General features: G+C 41.2%; 3 protein-coding genes across 3 annotated transcripts; all 3 read right to left on the reverse strand.

The window, feature by feature from the left end:
* Positions 1 to 6,196: 6,196 nt before the first annotated feature.
* LOC138939545 (uncharacterized) lies at positions 6,197 to 6,763 on the reverse strand. The gene has a single exon (XM_070307412.1). The coding sequence runs from the start codon at positions 6,761 to 6,763 to the stop codon at positions 6,197 to 6,199; it is 567 nt and encodes a 188-aa protein (XP_070163513.1).
* A 283-nt stretch (positions 6,764 to 7,046) lies between these two features.
* On the reverse strand, positions 7,047 to 9,944 carry LOC138939546 (uncharacterized). The gene has a single exon (XM_070307413.1). It carries the CDS (start codon positions 9,942 to 9,944, stop codon positions 7,047 to 7,049), a length of 2,898 nt encoding a protein of 965 aa, XP_070163514.1.
* Positions 9,945 to 10,428: 484 nt separating this feature from the next.
* On the reverse strand, positions 10,429 to 10,986 carry LOC138939547 (uncharacterized). The gene has a single exon (XM_070307414.1). It carries the CDS (start codon positions 10,984 to 10,986, stop codon positions 10,429 to 10,431), a length of 558 nt encoding a protein of 185 aa, XP_070163515.1.
* Between the last annotated feature and the right edge of the window lie 5,074 nt (positions 10,987 to 16,060).

Raw genomic sequence — 16,060 nt, forward strand, 5'->3', positions numbered from 1 at the left:
GTTGCATACCGAAACATTTTCTACATCTCATCCATTATTATTTGTAGCGTCTGCATATTCGTCTCGAGCGTGATTATTTTTTTTTCAAATTCTTCTAATCTATCTTCTAAAAGCTTGACACGTATTTCTAAGCACTATTTGTTTGCGGCATCGGTATCATCTTCCGGTTGCGCTATGTCATCGTATGCCACATTGTGCGCGACCTTGCGTCAAAGCCGGAGGCTGTCTGACACAGAGCATTATCGCGCACGTAATTTCTTATTAATCCATTCCATTAATAATATAAATTGTGCGGTGTTCCCAACAATAATCCAAATTTATTAATCGACATTTCGATACAAACAATAATGACAGACTGACTCGTTTCGTCGACGCATAGTTTAATTTATAATAAGACCAGCTTCGCAAAGTTCCTCGATAATTGATAATATTTCATTGTCGTGGGCATTGTTGCCGGCTTGACCCGAAGTTTCCAGCAATCACAAGCAATCTACCAACTCGTTGGGATCATTCAATGCACGTAATCGATCTTATTATCGTTTAACGTCATAGCGCGCGGTATGTTTATATTTCTTCCAGCTTTTTTATTAGAGATTAATGGCGCTATTATATTTTTATACTTGTATCCCTTGTTACTTAATATTATTATTACACATATCATTGCAACGTCTATGCGCATTTGTCGCCAGTAATATATTCTTGTATTTAATTCTATCATCGTCAGTATATACGTCACCGTCTGGCATTCTCTCGCAAAATCAACTCGTAGAGATCTGGTGTTCCCACGTATCTTATTCCACCGATAAATATATTGTCATCTTTATCCTCATCAAAAACTTTATCACCCATTATCATTACTTCATTGCGAAATTTAACACCGTATACATAATTTGTTGTTATCTTTATCTTAATTCAAAATAGCTCCCACATATTTTTGCCCTAGTGTGCGCGCAATGTACTTTGACCCTCGGACGTTTGTAATAGATGATGAACCGACGTCACAAGCGTTTCAAGCGTGGTTTCGAAAATTTCTTCCACAGATGGAGACGGTCTTTCGTGCAATATTTGACTTAGTTGTACATCTTTTATCGGAGTAGAAGTAACCACATTCGATAATTGTTTCATTCGTTTACGTTTTGATTGATTTAGAGTAGAAGTTATTAGCGAATTGTTTAATGAAATATTTGACCGTGTTCGCTTTGTTCCATACTTTGATTCTTTTTTCAGATGCTTGTCTTCGAGCATACTCGATGGTTCGATTTTCGCTTCATCAAATTCCACATTGATTGTATTTTTGACAAGTTGTTTTAGAGGTTCGATAATTGGTTTAAAGTGCCTCTCCTATGCGACGTTTTGCTCCATTTGACCAATTTTTAAAGAACGATATTTTTTGCGGATTGATTCGATATTTCGGTTGTTGAAGCGATTTCGAGTATATATACACATTTTCGAAACGTACACCGTGACTTTCTATCAAACTTATCAACACGTTAGTCTTACCAATTTGAAGGACCGCAAATGATACCGCGTATAATAATCGGCAGCATGTTTCCATGCTTGCGTATTTCTTTCTCGGACGTTACTCGTGTTTTATCGTCAAAATTTGTCACTTTGATTATCGTCGCTAGTCGACGTGCATGTTTGCCCTCGCGAATCTCAAATCAGATTTTTGGGAAATAAGTTATCGGGGCCCTACTTATAGAGGTGCACCGAATCGAAACCGCTCAGTCTCAAAAGTCTTATTCTATCGGTTGATAGCGTTATTCTCGAGCTTACCACCGAGCAGTTATAGATTATTTCCAAGATTGTTTTACTGCGAGACTTTGGTAGCTATGTGGAACAATTGTGGTACAAGCTTCCAAAACATGTAAAAGCTGACTCAGAGGTTCGACAGTCGATGCAAGCGACATTATAATTTACCGTGGCAGCAAACACATATCGACGGTCCAACACCATTAATAAAAGTTATGTCAAATGCCGGAAAAATTTATGAGGTAGTGGTTTGTTAAATTGTGCGATAATCGTACTTCCTATCGAATTACATATTCCAGGCTATCAGTTTTGCGGACCGGGATCTCATTTAGAAACACGATTGGCTAGAGGTGATCGGGGTATCAATCCATTAGATGCCGCGTATCGCGAGCTTATTCCCGAAGCGACGATCTCGGTCAACGACATGTTGCGGATAATATAATCGCCACAAAAGTGCGAACATGTATTATCGCGAGAGATTGGACTCTTGGCGAAAGAACGGCCGCTACAGTTGTTTGGGAAGCTATGAAAGCAAAAACAAAATTCGGTATGGGGATGAAAACAATAAAATCATCGATGAAGAAAAAGACTGTGAAAAAACGAATATTTCCTACAGCGAAGCGCAGTTGTATCTTATCAATTTTACCATTATTGGGAGTTCCCGGTTCGTTGGCTGGCGGAGCAGCGGGAATCGCGAAGGCGGTGAACGATAGCAACGCTGCGCGATGTCAGCTCAAAGAAATCCAACGTCATAATCACGCCATGGAAGGTCATGGACTTTATCTCGCTCCATACAAGCGTGGGCAAGAGTTCTCAATAACGGCTAAGAAGAAAGACATCCAAATAACGATAAAAATGTCTGCTAGTATAACAACCAATATACAATTGGAACAATTTGCAAGGCGTATGCGTATGCCATATTTTAGAGGCGTTTTCATGCGCAATAATTTACCGATAAACAGCGTACGACGAAATGAGAACGCTCTCGTCAATTTGGATGACGTTGATGGTTCCGATACTCATTGGGTAGCGTATGCAAAGTGGGGAGATCGTATAGTATATTTCGATAGTTTTGACCGCCCAAGAAATTAGTGGGATATTTTGAACAAAATGTTACAAATATAGAATACAATCATACGTCCTAACAATATTATAATTAAAGTATATTTGTGAACAATTGTGTCTACGATTTCTTTAAACGGTCGATGATCGATATGAATTTATAGCCTGACAATTCCCCATCGCGGCTCAGTATTCGTTCGACAGTTTTCCAGCATGTCACTCACCTTACGTTGACTGGCAAGAGTAGCGTTTTTGCTGTAAACTACTTTCCGGCTATAGATTTAAACATTGACGATTACGAGCTTGGTTTAACGGATTTTGAAATTTATCATACGATATCAAACGTGAATTGTTTGAATAATAAATTTTATTTTGATAAGAAAATTACGATTCCCGAGGGATCGTACAAATGACACTCTATAAACGAATATTTCCGACGTGCAATTTTACATCAACGCGTAGTTGATTCCAGCGATATTGTTGATGACAAAGATGTTTCGCGAGAAGAGAATAAAGATGATATCGAAGAACACGGCGAATATCCAATAACGCTTCACGCTAATCATAATACGTTAAAAAGTGAAATTAAATGTGTCTATAGAATAAATTTTAGTAAACCAGACAACGTTGGATCGTTGTTGGGATTCTCGTCAAATCGTATATTAAAGCCTCGGAAATGGCACGAATCGGATGTACCCATAAATATTATTAGCGTACATATTATTTGTATAGAATGCAGCGTAACCACTGGGGGATTGTCCCGATTGCGCACATTATCGGACACGACAATATTCCCCGATCGGACACAGACCCAATCAGACATAATTCCGATCGGACACATGATTGCAATCGGACACAGGCCCGATCGGACACAGGCCCGATCGGACACAGGCCCGATCGGACACAGGCCCGATCGGACACAGACCTGATCGGACACAGTCTTGATCGGACACAGTATATCAGAAATATATAAGTTTGGGTTAGGTTATATCTTCCGGAAGTGGAGCCGCACCGTAGAGGGGGCGGAACATACTGCTTACACGCATATACTATTTAATGCGTAGTAAGATTCCACATAAGTTTACAACTTTCCACGCGAAGCGAGGTTTAACGCAAATCTATGTGTCTAGTTTTTTGTTAGTGGTGCCCTCCCGTCGGAGGGGGGCGGAACCCACTGTGTCCATGTATACATTTTTCCATCCACACAATAATTGTAGGATAGACCTAGCTTCGCGTTGGGTACTGTGTCTGATCGTAATTGTGTCCGATTGAGCCTGTATCCGATTGAGCCTGTGTCCGATCGGGTCTGTGTCCGATTGGGCCTGTGTCTGATCGGGCCTGTGTCCGATCGGGGCTGTGTCCGATCGAAATTGTGTCCGATCGAGCCTGTGTCCGATCGGGACTGTGTCCGACCGAGCCTGTGTCCGATTGGGAAATATTGTTGTGTCCGGTAATGTGCGCAATCGAGACTCACTCACCTCTGGTGTGTACAACAATGACATGCGCGTACACGATACATGAATTTTCACCGAGAGTGCCGCCAGGATATAAGATATCGGAAACGCCAGCACAGATCATTTTTCTACCGATCATCGCAAGGAGCATTACTGATTTAACGATACGCATTGTTGATCAAGAAGGACATTGCTCTATTTTCGAGGAGAGGAAATTGCCGTGAAATTGCATATACGGCGGTGGCAAAAATAATAACGTGACAAACGAAATGCTTGTATTGAACGAAAGCACGGAGCACGCGAGAGACAATAGCTTTACGAGGGACAATATTTATGCGAGAAGGCTAGTGGCTACGGTATCGGATGAAAATAATCAGATATCCAGATATGTCTTAAAAGGAGCTCATCGCGTTGAATCGCGAATTTTTAAAATTATTTGGATTCATCATACGAAATACTTGAACAACATGATTGACATCTTGAATGTCGGAGGGGAGCCGATGTTTGACGATCGTATCATCAAGATTAAGATTCATACGTACAATCCATACGCCAATACAACGCTTGGATATAACAATGAGATACGGATATTGATACAACATTAAGATTTGTACACGTTATCATGTGAAAGTTTTCTATACGTCGAGGGAATGTTGAGAGTGCGTAAAATAGATGAAGGCAAGAGTAGTATTGAGAAACAATTGTGTCGCGTTTATGTTTGGTGAACTTTGATATGAACTCGACGATATGGAAATTGATCGCAACAGAAACGTTGGAATAACTTCCACGATTAAAAACTATGTCTCTCTAACAACCGAGAAAGGTAAAATCTTGGAGAATGCTGCGTGAAATATGTCACATAATGCTGTTCAAGCTTACTTCAACTTTTGTGTGCCGCTAACCATACTATTGGGTTTTTGCGAAGATTATAAGCGAGTTGTGATTAACGCTCGTCACGAATTAATTCTGATACGTTCGCGTAACGATAACAATTGTGTTACGACTTGTGCCGTATTTCCGGAAGGTGAGGAATAAAAGATTCTAGCGCACGTGGTTTCGACTGTGAGATCACTTTATTGAGAGAGAATGGCCGGGGGCCGGCACCTTCAGGGTTACCAACATTAATACTTGCATTGCTGCTAACTTGAGAACAATATATGGTAGCCTCGCGTGATAGGGCTAAGCGCAGGTGCAATGAGAGCGGGAAATCCAACATCCTGCCCCCCTTGGAAACGGGGTTTACAAGTAAATGTTATAATGTATTAAATGCAGATCTTATAGGTAGGTTAGATAATATTTTTTACAATGCGGAAGCGTAATAACTCTTGTACATTTGGTCTTAAATCTAATGTAAATTTAATTTTAATCCTATGGTGTTCTTGTCATACAAACGATCGCAAGTCTTATAATTATTTGACTAACAATGTGAGAATAAATAGAGATAGTAAATAAAACTTCTTTGGTTTTAAACCTATAATAATACATTGCAACTTAGAAACTAACGCTCAGTCTTTGGTTTAGCATTTGGTTTAAGATATCTCATTTTCTTCGACTGGCAAGATACATATTTTTGATAACGCTCGCTTCGTTATGCCCTTACTTGTTCGTATCGTGACAACTCTAGTGAGATTGTCCGGGCCGGGATGTATATTTATTATTCTACCCAAAGGCCATGACATCGGGGGGGTGTTCTCATTTTTAATGAGCACCATTGTGGCTTCCTTAATATTCGTTTTCTTTGACAATTTCCACTTAACGCGTTGCTGGAGCTGAGCTATATATTCTTTAGACCATCGGGTCCAGAAGTTCTGCTTTATTTGAGTAAGCAAATGAAGTCTTGTTAAACGATTTATAGGAATCTTACTCATGTCACACTCCGGGATCGCGTTAAGTGCCTCGCCTATAAGAAAGTGGCCGGGGGTCAGCGCTTATAGATCGGTAGGATCATTAGAAATAGGTGTAAGGAGTCTTGAGTTTAAACATGCTTCTATTTGCCTTAGGACCGTGTATAATTCCTCGAAAGTTAGTATAGTTGTACCTATTACCTTTCGCATATGATTTTTTGCTAGTTTCACAGAGGCTTCCCACATTCCTCCCATGTGCGGTGCGTAAGGAGGGATAAATTTCCAGTCAATGAACTGTTCAAGTAGGAAATCGCGTATTTGGGTTTGCGTGGATTCTTTAAGTAGCTGATTTTTCAGTTCCGACAATTGATTGTTGGCTCCAGTAAAGATGGTGCCGTTGTCGGAGTACAGAGTGGAACACTTTCCTCTGCGAGCAATAAATCGTTTTATCGCGTTAAGGAATGATGCAGTACTTAAATCCGATACTAGTTCAAGATGTATTGCCTTTGTGGCCAAACATACAAACAATGACAGATATGCTTTGCCGGTTTTGTTTCGCGAAATTTTTACGCTAAACGGGCCGGCGTAATCTACGCCAGTGTTAAGAAATGGCCTGGCAGATGTTACACGTATCGATGGTAAACTTCCCATTAATTGACTTGCGGTTACGAGCGAAAACAAACAATGCAATTTCTCAAGGTACGACGTATCGTATTTCTACCATTTAGTGGCCAGTAATTTTCGCGCATGGCTGCTAGTATTGCTTGAGGCCCTGCGTGCAAATTTTTGTAGTGAATGTCTTTTATTATTAAATTCGTGAGATGACTCTTGCTCGCTAATATGATTGGGTGCTTTTGAGCATATTCTATTGGTGCGCGGTGTAGCCTTCCCCCCACGCGAATGAGACCGTCTGAGTCTAAAAATGGATGTAAGGTTAGCAGTTTACTTTTTTAGAATCTAATTGTGATTGCTTACGAAGATTATATAATTCTTGTGGGAATTCGCTTGCTTGGCAAAATTTGATGATTGCGGTTGTCGCTTTATTTATTTCGTTGACTGTTAAAGGTCCATTAGTTTTTATCATTTCCTTTGATGTATTGTTCTTAAAACGCAGACAATATGCTATGGCTCTTTTTAGTCTTGTAAATGATGAGAATCTTTCAATAATGGTGGGACCTTGACTGACTGCATGATATGCCAATGATTTCGATACGCGAGCTTCCGGCAACTCCTCCGTTGCGTTTTTACATTCATACGGCAGCATTGCCGTGTTATGGTGCAAAAATGCAGGCCCTTTCCACCATATCTGCATCGTTTCTAATTTTTCAGGATTAATTCCTCTTGATAATGGGTCAGCTGGGTTGTCCTGCGATTTCACGTGATGCCACTGTACTTGGTTCGCGATGCGGTGTATCTCCGATACTCTGTTAGCAACAAAGGTATTCCATTTATTCGATTCATGGTTGATCCATGCTAAAGCTATCGTGGAGTCGCTCCAATAGTGTGCTCTTTGTACACGGATACTCAGCGCTTTCATAGCCTTGTCACCTAGATTAGCCAATAGGACGGCGCCACACAACTCTAGTTTGGGTAATGAAATCTTCTTTATGGGCGCTACGCGCGATTTGGCACATAGTAGATTAACCGTATATCTGAAATCGGATGAGATGCTGCGCAAGTATAAACAGGCGTCCTCCGATGCGTCGCAAAACCCATGTAATTCCACTTTAATCGTGTTGTCACCTAATGCCTTACGAGGAATATGGATTGATTCTATACAGTTGATTTGGGATCTCCATTGTGTCCACATAACGCGCATCTCATTGTTTACGGTTTCGTCCCAGTCACATTTTGACTGCCATAGTCGCTGCATAATTATTTTTGCCTTGACTATTACTGGACCCAGCCATCCTAGAGGGTCATAAATCTGCGCAATATTGGCTAATATGCATCGCTTTGTTATTTTTTGTTGTATTTCTAACTTCAATTTATAATGAAACGTATCCGTAGCTGTGTTCCACCACAAGCCCAAAATTTTGGTCGCTTCACCAAGCATGAATATAGATTCATTGCTGAGGTGATCGCCGAGACCTGGGCCATTGGATCTCCATTTTCTGAGCTCGAATCTTGCACTGGTGAGTATACTTATAATATCTTGCTTAATTCGCAGTAAATTATCCACAGTGTCGGCTCCAGTTAATAAATCGTCGACGTAAAAGTCTTTGGATATCACTTCCGCAGCTTCGGGATATTCTTGGCTCATCTGTCGGGCTACTTCTTGCATGCATCTTATGGCTAAAAATGAGGAGCTTGCCATTCCATAGGTAACTGTGTTGAGTTGGAATTTTCTGATAGGCTCATCCCGATGCCATCGCCAGAGTATGCGCTGTAAATTGAGGTGGTTTTTAGCTACATTAATTTGACGGTACATTTTGGAGACGTCAGCTGACATTGTGTATTTATGCTGTCGCAAGCGTAGTATAATATCAAAGAGGTCATCTTGTAGAGTTGGCCCAACCATGAGCATGTCGTTTAGAGATTTTCCCGCCGAGGTTTTGCAAGAGGCGTCGAAGACAACTCTTACCTTCGTGGTGATGCTGTCTTTTTTTATGACCGAGTGATGCGGTATGTAGTATGAAGGCTTGTAATCCCTTTCGTCAAATGATACCTCTTGCATATGATTCAAATTCAAATACTCACGCATGAAACTGTGATATTGATGCTTCAGATCGTTCTGTTTCTCTAATTTTCGCTCTAGAGTTTTGAATCGCCTTTCTGCAATATGGTAAGATTCGCCCAACTGTTGTATATCGCCTTTAATCGGCAATTCCACGATGAAGCGTCCTTCATGATTTCTGTTAAAGATGGAAACAAAATGCGCTTCGCATTTGTTTTCTTCCTTGGAACACTGTGATTCGTGAGTTATTTCTTCCATTTTCCAAAATTTTTCTAATTGATTGCTAAGCTTCAAGTTTGCTGAAACACCACAATGCGTTCTATAAATCAATGAAGTTTCATTTGATTGGGTTTGCCCAGCTATGATCCATCCAAGTAGGGTCTCCTGCAATATGAGCGTTTGTCCTGGTGGCCGAATTTGGCGGCTACGTAGCAACTCCCAAAAGATAGACGCGCCTAATAAAATATCTATCTCCGCTGGGATATGATACTGAGGATCAGCCAACTGAACATCATAAGGAATTTGTAGATTTCCTTTATCTAATTCTACAGTTGGCAAGCTCTCAGTGATTTTGCGGATGATCATGAAGGGCAGTTTACCCTGGAAAGTGCTTGTTCGCGATTTTATTGTGGTGGTTATTTGCTGCGCTGCGTTTATGGATGAGCTACTGATGCCTAAAACAGTAGTGTTGATAGTTTCCGGTTTTATACCTAATAATTTACTGCACCTTTTAGTAATGAAATTGGATTGTGACCCGCTGTCAAGAAGGGCGCGACATTCGCGTAGGGCACCGTAATCATCGCGCGCCAATATAACAGCTGTGGAGAGTAACACCTGAGGTAATTTTTGCGTGCTGCAATTATTAACTGCTATGGAGGGTGAACTTAAAATAAGACCAACAGAAGGCTGATCCTGCGCGTGATTGGCAACCGCGGACATTGACTTACTTTCTTGCTTAGACCTTATGTCCTTAACATTTGATACTTGTGAATCTTCCGAACTCGGAATATGTAATAGCGTATTATGATAACCTTTACATTGTTTACAACTGGGAGCCTTACAATTTCTGCCGTGAAATGCCTTAAGGCACTTAATACATAAACGTTTCCTTTTAATTTCCGAATTTCTGTCCGCTGGTGACATTCCACGCAACATACTACATTCGTGTGTCTTATGATTCTCCGAACATATTGAACAAGACAACGCATTTGCAGTAACGTATGCTTGAGCTGTATTTCTTGCATGGTTATGCAATCTACTATTGCTTCGATTATCATTGCTCGCAGAAAAAAATTGAGGATTGCGGTTGGCACGACTCACTGATTCCAGAAAGGCACTGCGACTGGTAAGAAATTCTAAAAATTCTGTTAGAGTAGGGAATTCTTCTATGCTAGAAGAATTCCCACTCCCTTCGAGATCCCTTATCGATCTTAGGCAAAATAATATGGATTAATAATGTACCACAGTTTCCTACGGGTTGGCCTAGTTTGGTTAATGATTGTGTGCATTGCGATACAGAATCCGTTAAATTTCTAAGATCAGTATATGACTCTTTATTGATAATCGGCATGTCGATTAGAGTTTGAATGAGATATTGAACTATGAGCCTTTTGTTTTCGTATCTTTGCTTTAACAACCGCTATGCTGTTTCATAATTGTCATTAGTAACTTCTAAAGCCATTATTACCTTTGCGGCTTCACCGCTTAACGTGCTTCTAAGATAGTGCAGTTTCTGCACTGGAGACAACACTGCGTTAGATGCGATAAGGGATTCGAATAAATCGCGAAACGGTATCCACCGCTCATAATTTCCGTCAAATTTAGGAAGCTCAATGTTAGGCAATTTTACGCTAGGTCTTACCGTGAATGGATCGACAGGCAGAATTCCGGGCTGCACATTAATTGCTCGAGCCGCTAGGTTTCCTGCTGCGATGTTTCGCGCTTTACTTATTATTCCATGATATGAATCCTCGAAGCTAGCTCTGTGCGTTAATTGTTCCTCCGATTCATCTAAATCCTCGATTTTATTTTGAATGGTGTCAAATTCAGTCCACAACGCTTCAGCCTTCTCTATTCGGCTGGTTAATTCCGCCCTTTTACGCGGATCCGTTTCAGTCGCAGTGAGGTAGCTTCCAAAAGCAGTGAGTTTTGACTTAACCCTGCCTCTTTGTTTAATTAGTTTGGGTAATTCAGCCATGTCTGTGCAATAATTCGGTAATCTGATTCTTATGGCCAAAAAAGACTGTAACGTGTAATAGCGTTATATTTTAATTTGGGTTGTACTACTAGGATTGAATTGCAAACAGTTCTCCTTTGGTTCTAAAAGCGCTGACCCGAGATTTAAGATGCGCGTCAGTAATCTTAAACCATTAATTTGTACCCCTTAAAAAGGGATCAATGTTTGTATTTATTGACAGGAAAGCGAATCGTACTTATCGACATAAACGCACTTATACTTATCGGCGGAAAGACGAATTATATTTATCGACACGGACGCGACTACATTTACCGACAGGAATGCGATTATACTTAATTTTAATTTTGTACTCATCTATGCGGTGCTATTGGGGACGATCCAAATTCCTCCTTGTTTCAACCTTCCTTGTCACAGTTGAGGCTGGAAGTGGTCTGAGGTGCGCAGTCCAATATTCGTCTCGTATAGGGGCGAGAGAGACAGGCCATGCCCCGCTTTGGCTCGTCGGGATCGGCGATGTTTCTCACGCGAGAGCGAGAGAGAGAGAGAGGAGCTGTGCGTCTTCCTCCGGTTCGCCGTAACTGGCGATGTCTCGCTTGAGAGCGAGAGAGAGAGGCCGTGCGTCTTCTTCTGGCACGCCGAGACTGGCAATGTCTCGCTTGAGAGCGAGAGAGAGAGGCCGCTCACCGTGCGTTTTCTTGGCACGGGGCAAGGGCAGTCTAGCGACGCCTCGTTTTAAATACAAAAGAGGCTGCTAGTCTGTATAATCGTGATCTTGTACCTGTTGCGCTAATCAATGCCGAACTCTAAATGCCTCGTGCTGAATAATGGCCGGGCTCACGTATATACGGTGCTTCTATGTCTTCTTGAATCTTGGCTGCTCGATTCCTCGCTCGCATCCGGCTCGAAGGACCATATGTTACGACTTGTGCCGTATTTCCGGAAGGTGAGGAATAAAAGATTCTAGCGCACGTGGTTTCGACTGTGAGATCACTTTATTGAGAGAGAATGGCCGGGGGCCGGCACCTTCAGGGTTACCAACATTAAAACTTGCATTGCTGCTAACTTGAGAACAATATATGGTAGCCTCGCGTGATAGGGCTAAGCGCAGGTGCAATGAGAGCGGGAAATCCAACAAATTGCATTATTGGAAATGCTTCGACTAAAGTTGATATCGAATTATTCAAGATATAATAGCGTATACCACATGTAATATTGAGCGAAGTCAATAAACAATCCTTGCTACGCGCATTGAAAAGCGGGCGATACTTGAATATGAATTTTCGCTCTTGGGATCTATACGAATTTCCTCTATTGCATAATACGACCAAGCATTCGTGGACCGTGAAAGCCGCCACCCAACTGAAGAAGCTATGATTTTTGCGCTACAGATTGGCAGAAAAAATGCTATATCAAAAGATATTATTATATTCGACGACTGTAAATTGGCTAACGTTAAACTCTATCTAAACTCGGAATTTTATTCCTACGATGATTTGAATTTAGATTTCGATAAAAATAGATTCGCCTTCTTGTTCGATATGTACTCTCGTTTTTGCAAATTTTATTACGGATGTGATAATAATGACATGCTATTAAACATTTCAAAATTTCTATATTGCGGTCCTCTCGTGATTATTGATTGCTTGACAAAACGAGTCTGTCAAAGATTCCACCGTGGACGTAAGATTAGAGTTTGAGTGCAAGGAGGATATACCAGCAAACACTACCGCCTATAGTCTTATCTTGCATGATCGTGTTGTCGAATATTGCCCATTGACCAACGTAGTTTGTAAAATTACCTATATCAGCAAATATCCCTTCCAATATTAAAAATATATAAAGATTGAAATTTTGACAATCGACAGCAGTCGTACATCATTCTTGCAATCGTACAATAATATTATCAGCATGATCGCGCCAACGTTTGTCGATTTGCAAGGATTCATTATCGGGCGAAATTTTGTCGTAAAGGAAGTAGATACTGAGAAATGGATTTATTCTTTCTCACTACTTTTTTGCAAGTCCCATACGCAAGGCGTGCGCTTACAAAATCTGAGAGGTTCATGGCTAATCGGACATCACCATGGACTTCAATGGGAGGATGAAAACGTTCCATGCAACTTCGCTAGGCGATTGATTACGAGAGCTGTGATGGGTGCGAAGGAAGAGAAAGATGTAACATCTCCTATCGTGTACGTTAAAAGACACGAAAAACGAGAAAGGTTGGCCGATATGCTTGACGATGATGCAAGAAACGACGTTATTATTGAGACCTTGAATGTGAACTATGAAGATATCACTTCGTTAAATAAGCTAGATGTTACTAATATATGCGCTGTGAAAAACACTTAAAAAATTGCGCTTTTCAAAATGTATTTAAAATATTCAATTGGTGGACGAATCATCATAAGGATTAACCCAAACATTATTTAGAATAAATTATTGTTAAAATATTTATATGTTTTATTCTTCTCTTTTCCTTTCTCTTATCCCAGTATGCGAGTCAGTTAGTTAATTTAAGTATAGATGTTACATGCCTTGACATAAAATTTTTTAAATAATAAATATTTTATCGTTCGATAGTCGTTCAAAGCTGTTCAAAGGTGTTCAGTTGTCGTTCGGTAGCTGTTCAAAGCTATTTGATAGCCATTCGAAAGCCGTTCAATAGCTGTTCGATAGCCGTTTAAAACCGTTCAGTAGTCGTTCGATAGCCATTCAATAGCCGTTCAAAGCTGTTTAATAGTGGTTTGCATATTTCCTACACTTGAACGCCTCGCGCTATCCCTCTCTCACAGCCTCGCGTACGTTTCGCGCCATCTCTCTCACATCTATTTGCGGACGTCGTATCTCGACAAATAGGACGTCATCCACGTGCACGCGGATCATTAGCGCTATCCTTCTCCAACACATTGCGGACGCCTCGCGCTATCTCTCTCACATCTACTTGCAGACCCGTGCGTTCCCTCTTCCCCGCGGAACCCTCGCCTATCGGTTTTGCCGCGGTCCCCCTCCGCCCTTCGCGGATTCCTCGCCTACTGGTTTTGTCGCGGTCCCCACTCCCTCTCCGCGGAACCCTTGCCTATCGGTTAGGACTCGGTCTCCCTTCCCCCTCTCCACGGATCCCTTGCCGATTGATTGGACGCTTACCGGTTGGGATGCGGTTCCCTCGCGTGACATCATACCTCCCTCGTCCCTCACCCCCCGTCAGAGGACCATGGTTTAGAACCCGCATAGCTGTACTACTAAAGTATTACGGTAAGATTATCAAAAACTAAATATTTGACAAGATATTTTGATTTTTATATCAAAATTTGTCAGATTAAAATATAAAATAACTCAAAAAGAACTTAATAAAAAAATATTTTATTATAATGTTTTGAAAAGCTCTCGAAATAAGCTACAAGAGTATGCAATGAAAAATAGAGGGTTCTATTTAAAAAAGTGGAGTTGACTTTAAGATCTCCGAAGCGCCGCCACCCCGACGAACTTACCACCACTCGATGGTCCCTTTGAAACTATAAAACTTTTGTTGGAAAAAATTTGTTGTAACTGTTCTAGACTTGAAGATATTTGAGGTGGCAAGAGTTACATGTCCATCCTGTATATTAATGGAAGACGCCATCGCATTTCTTGATTTTAGTATATAGAGTCTTTCATAATTTTCCTTCACGAATTATTCCATACTGCACAGAGAGATAATGCGGAACATTACATAAATGTAGTAATGAAAAATTATTATATTTAATATATTAATTTTATTTTAGTCTGATATACAATATTTTAATAACGTACATGCGTGCGTGTTTGTGAGCGTTTTTGTATATATATTATATGTGCGCATATGTACACATGCGCGCGTACATACATGTGTGTGTGTTTGTATGTGTACGTACGTACATGCGTATGTATGCATGCATGCATGTGTGCGCAAAATGTGTGCGCACGCGCATATGTACTGTAACCGTAATTTTGATATTGCGCGGAGCCGGATAGTCTAGTATTGGCTGAACTTTGTCCGTATCTACTTTAAGCCCGTCTCGTTGTACGATAAATCCAAGATATCGAACCTGCGAACGACAAAACTCACATTTCTCCGGATTTATCGTGAGATAATCCGGAGCCTCAAAGATTTTCGTTAGCACGCGCTCGAGCCATTCTAAGTGTTCTTCAAAAGTTGGCGTTACTATCACGATATCGTCGAGGTATGCAAACGCGTGAGGCTCCATCTCCGGCCCGATTATTTTATTTAATAAGCGCTGGAAAGTTGCGGGCGCTCCCGTTAATCCGTATGGCATCCACGTGAAGTGATATAAGCCTTTTCCTGGGACGCTAAAGGCAGTGATTTCCCGACTTCCTTTCGCCAGGGGTATTTGGAAGTACGCCTGGCTTAAGTCTATTGTGGAAATATACCGAGCTGATCTTAGCTTGTCTAATATACCATTCATATTGCCAATGGATATGCATCCCTTTTCGAAACGTTATTTACTTTTCGGAAGTCTAAACAAAATCTATATTTTCCGTTCGGCTTTTTTACCATCACGATTGGATTCGACCACTCACTATACGAAGGTTCTATAATCCCGGCACCTAACATTTTATCGACTTCATCACGAATCGCTTCCTGTACTTTAGGCGAAACTAAATAGCATCTTTGTTTTATAGGTAGGCTCGAACCTACATCTATCTCATGTTCTGTTAGAGAAGTGACACCGGGGTTAGCGGCCGTTTCCGGGATTCTACCCTTTAAAAATTTTTCCAATTGTTTGGTTTGTAAGGGCGTTAAATCAGGGAGTCCACTGCACACTGTCGGTGTTTCGCTCTGTGATTCAAAAATATACCTCACCGCGGGCTCCTTCGCAAAGTACCATTCGGTCGTCGCGAAGTCTAGTCCAATACCGAACTTGCATAAAAAATCTATCCCCACGATACACGAGACGGCTAAATCCGGCAACAAACAAGTCGAAATTAGGCGACTCTGATTTTTCAATGTGAACGGGACATCCACCTCCTCCCGCACCTCCGCTAGTTGTCCGTTGGCCGTGCGAATCCGTGTAACCTGATTTCTACGCGTCGG

Source organism: Polyergus mexicanus, unplaced genomic scaffold (assembly GCF_030449975.1).
Source record: "Polyergus mexicanus isolate NDT 795.1 unplaced genomic scaffold, iyPolMexi1.0 SCAF_14, whole genome shotgun sequence".
NCBI lineage: Eukaryota > Metazoa > Arthropoda > Insecta > Hymenoptera > Formicidae > Polyergus > Polyergus mexicanus.

Coding starts and splice junctions, on each gene's coding strand:
- LOC138939545 (XM_070307412.1), bottom strand. CDS start 6,763: ATGGGAAGTTTACCATCGATACGTGTAACATCTGCCAGGCCATTTCTT.
- LOC138939546 (XM_070307413.1), bottom strand. CDS start 9,944: ATGTTGCGTGGAATGTCACCAGCGGACAGAAATTCGGAAATTAAAAGG.
- LOC138939547 (XM_070307414.1), bottom strand. CDS start 10,986: ATGGCTGAATTACCCAAACTAATTAAACAAAGAGGCAGGGTTAAGTCA.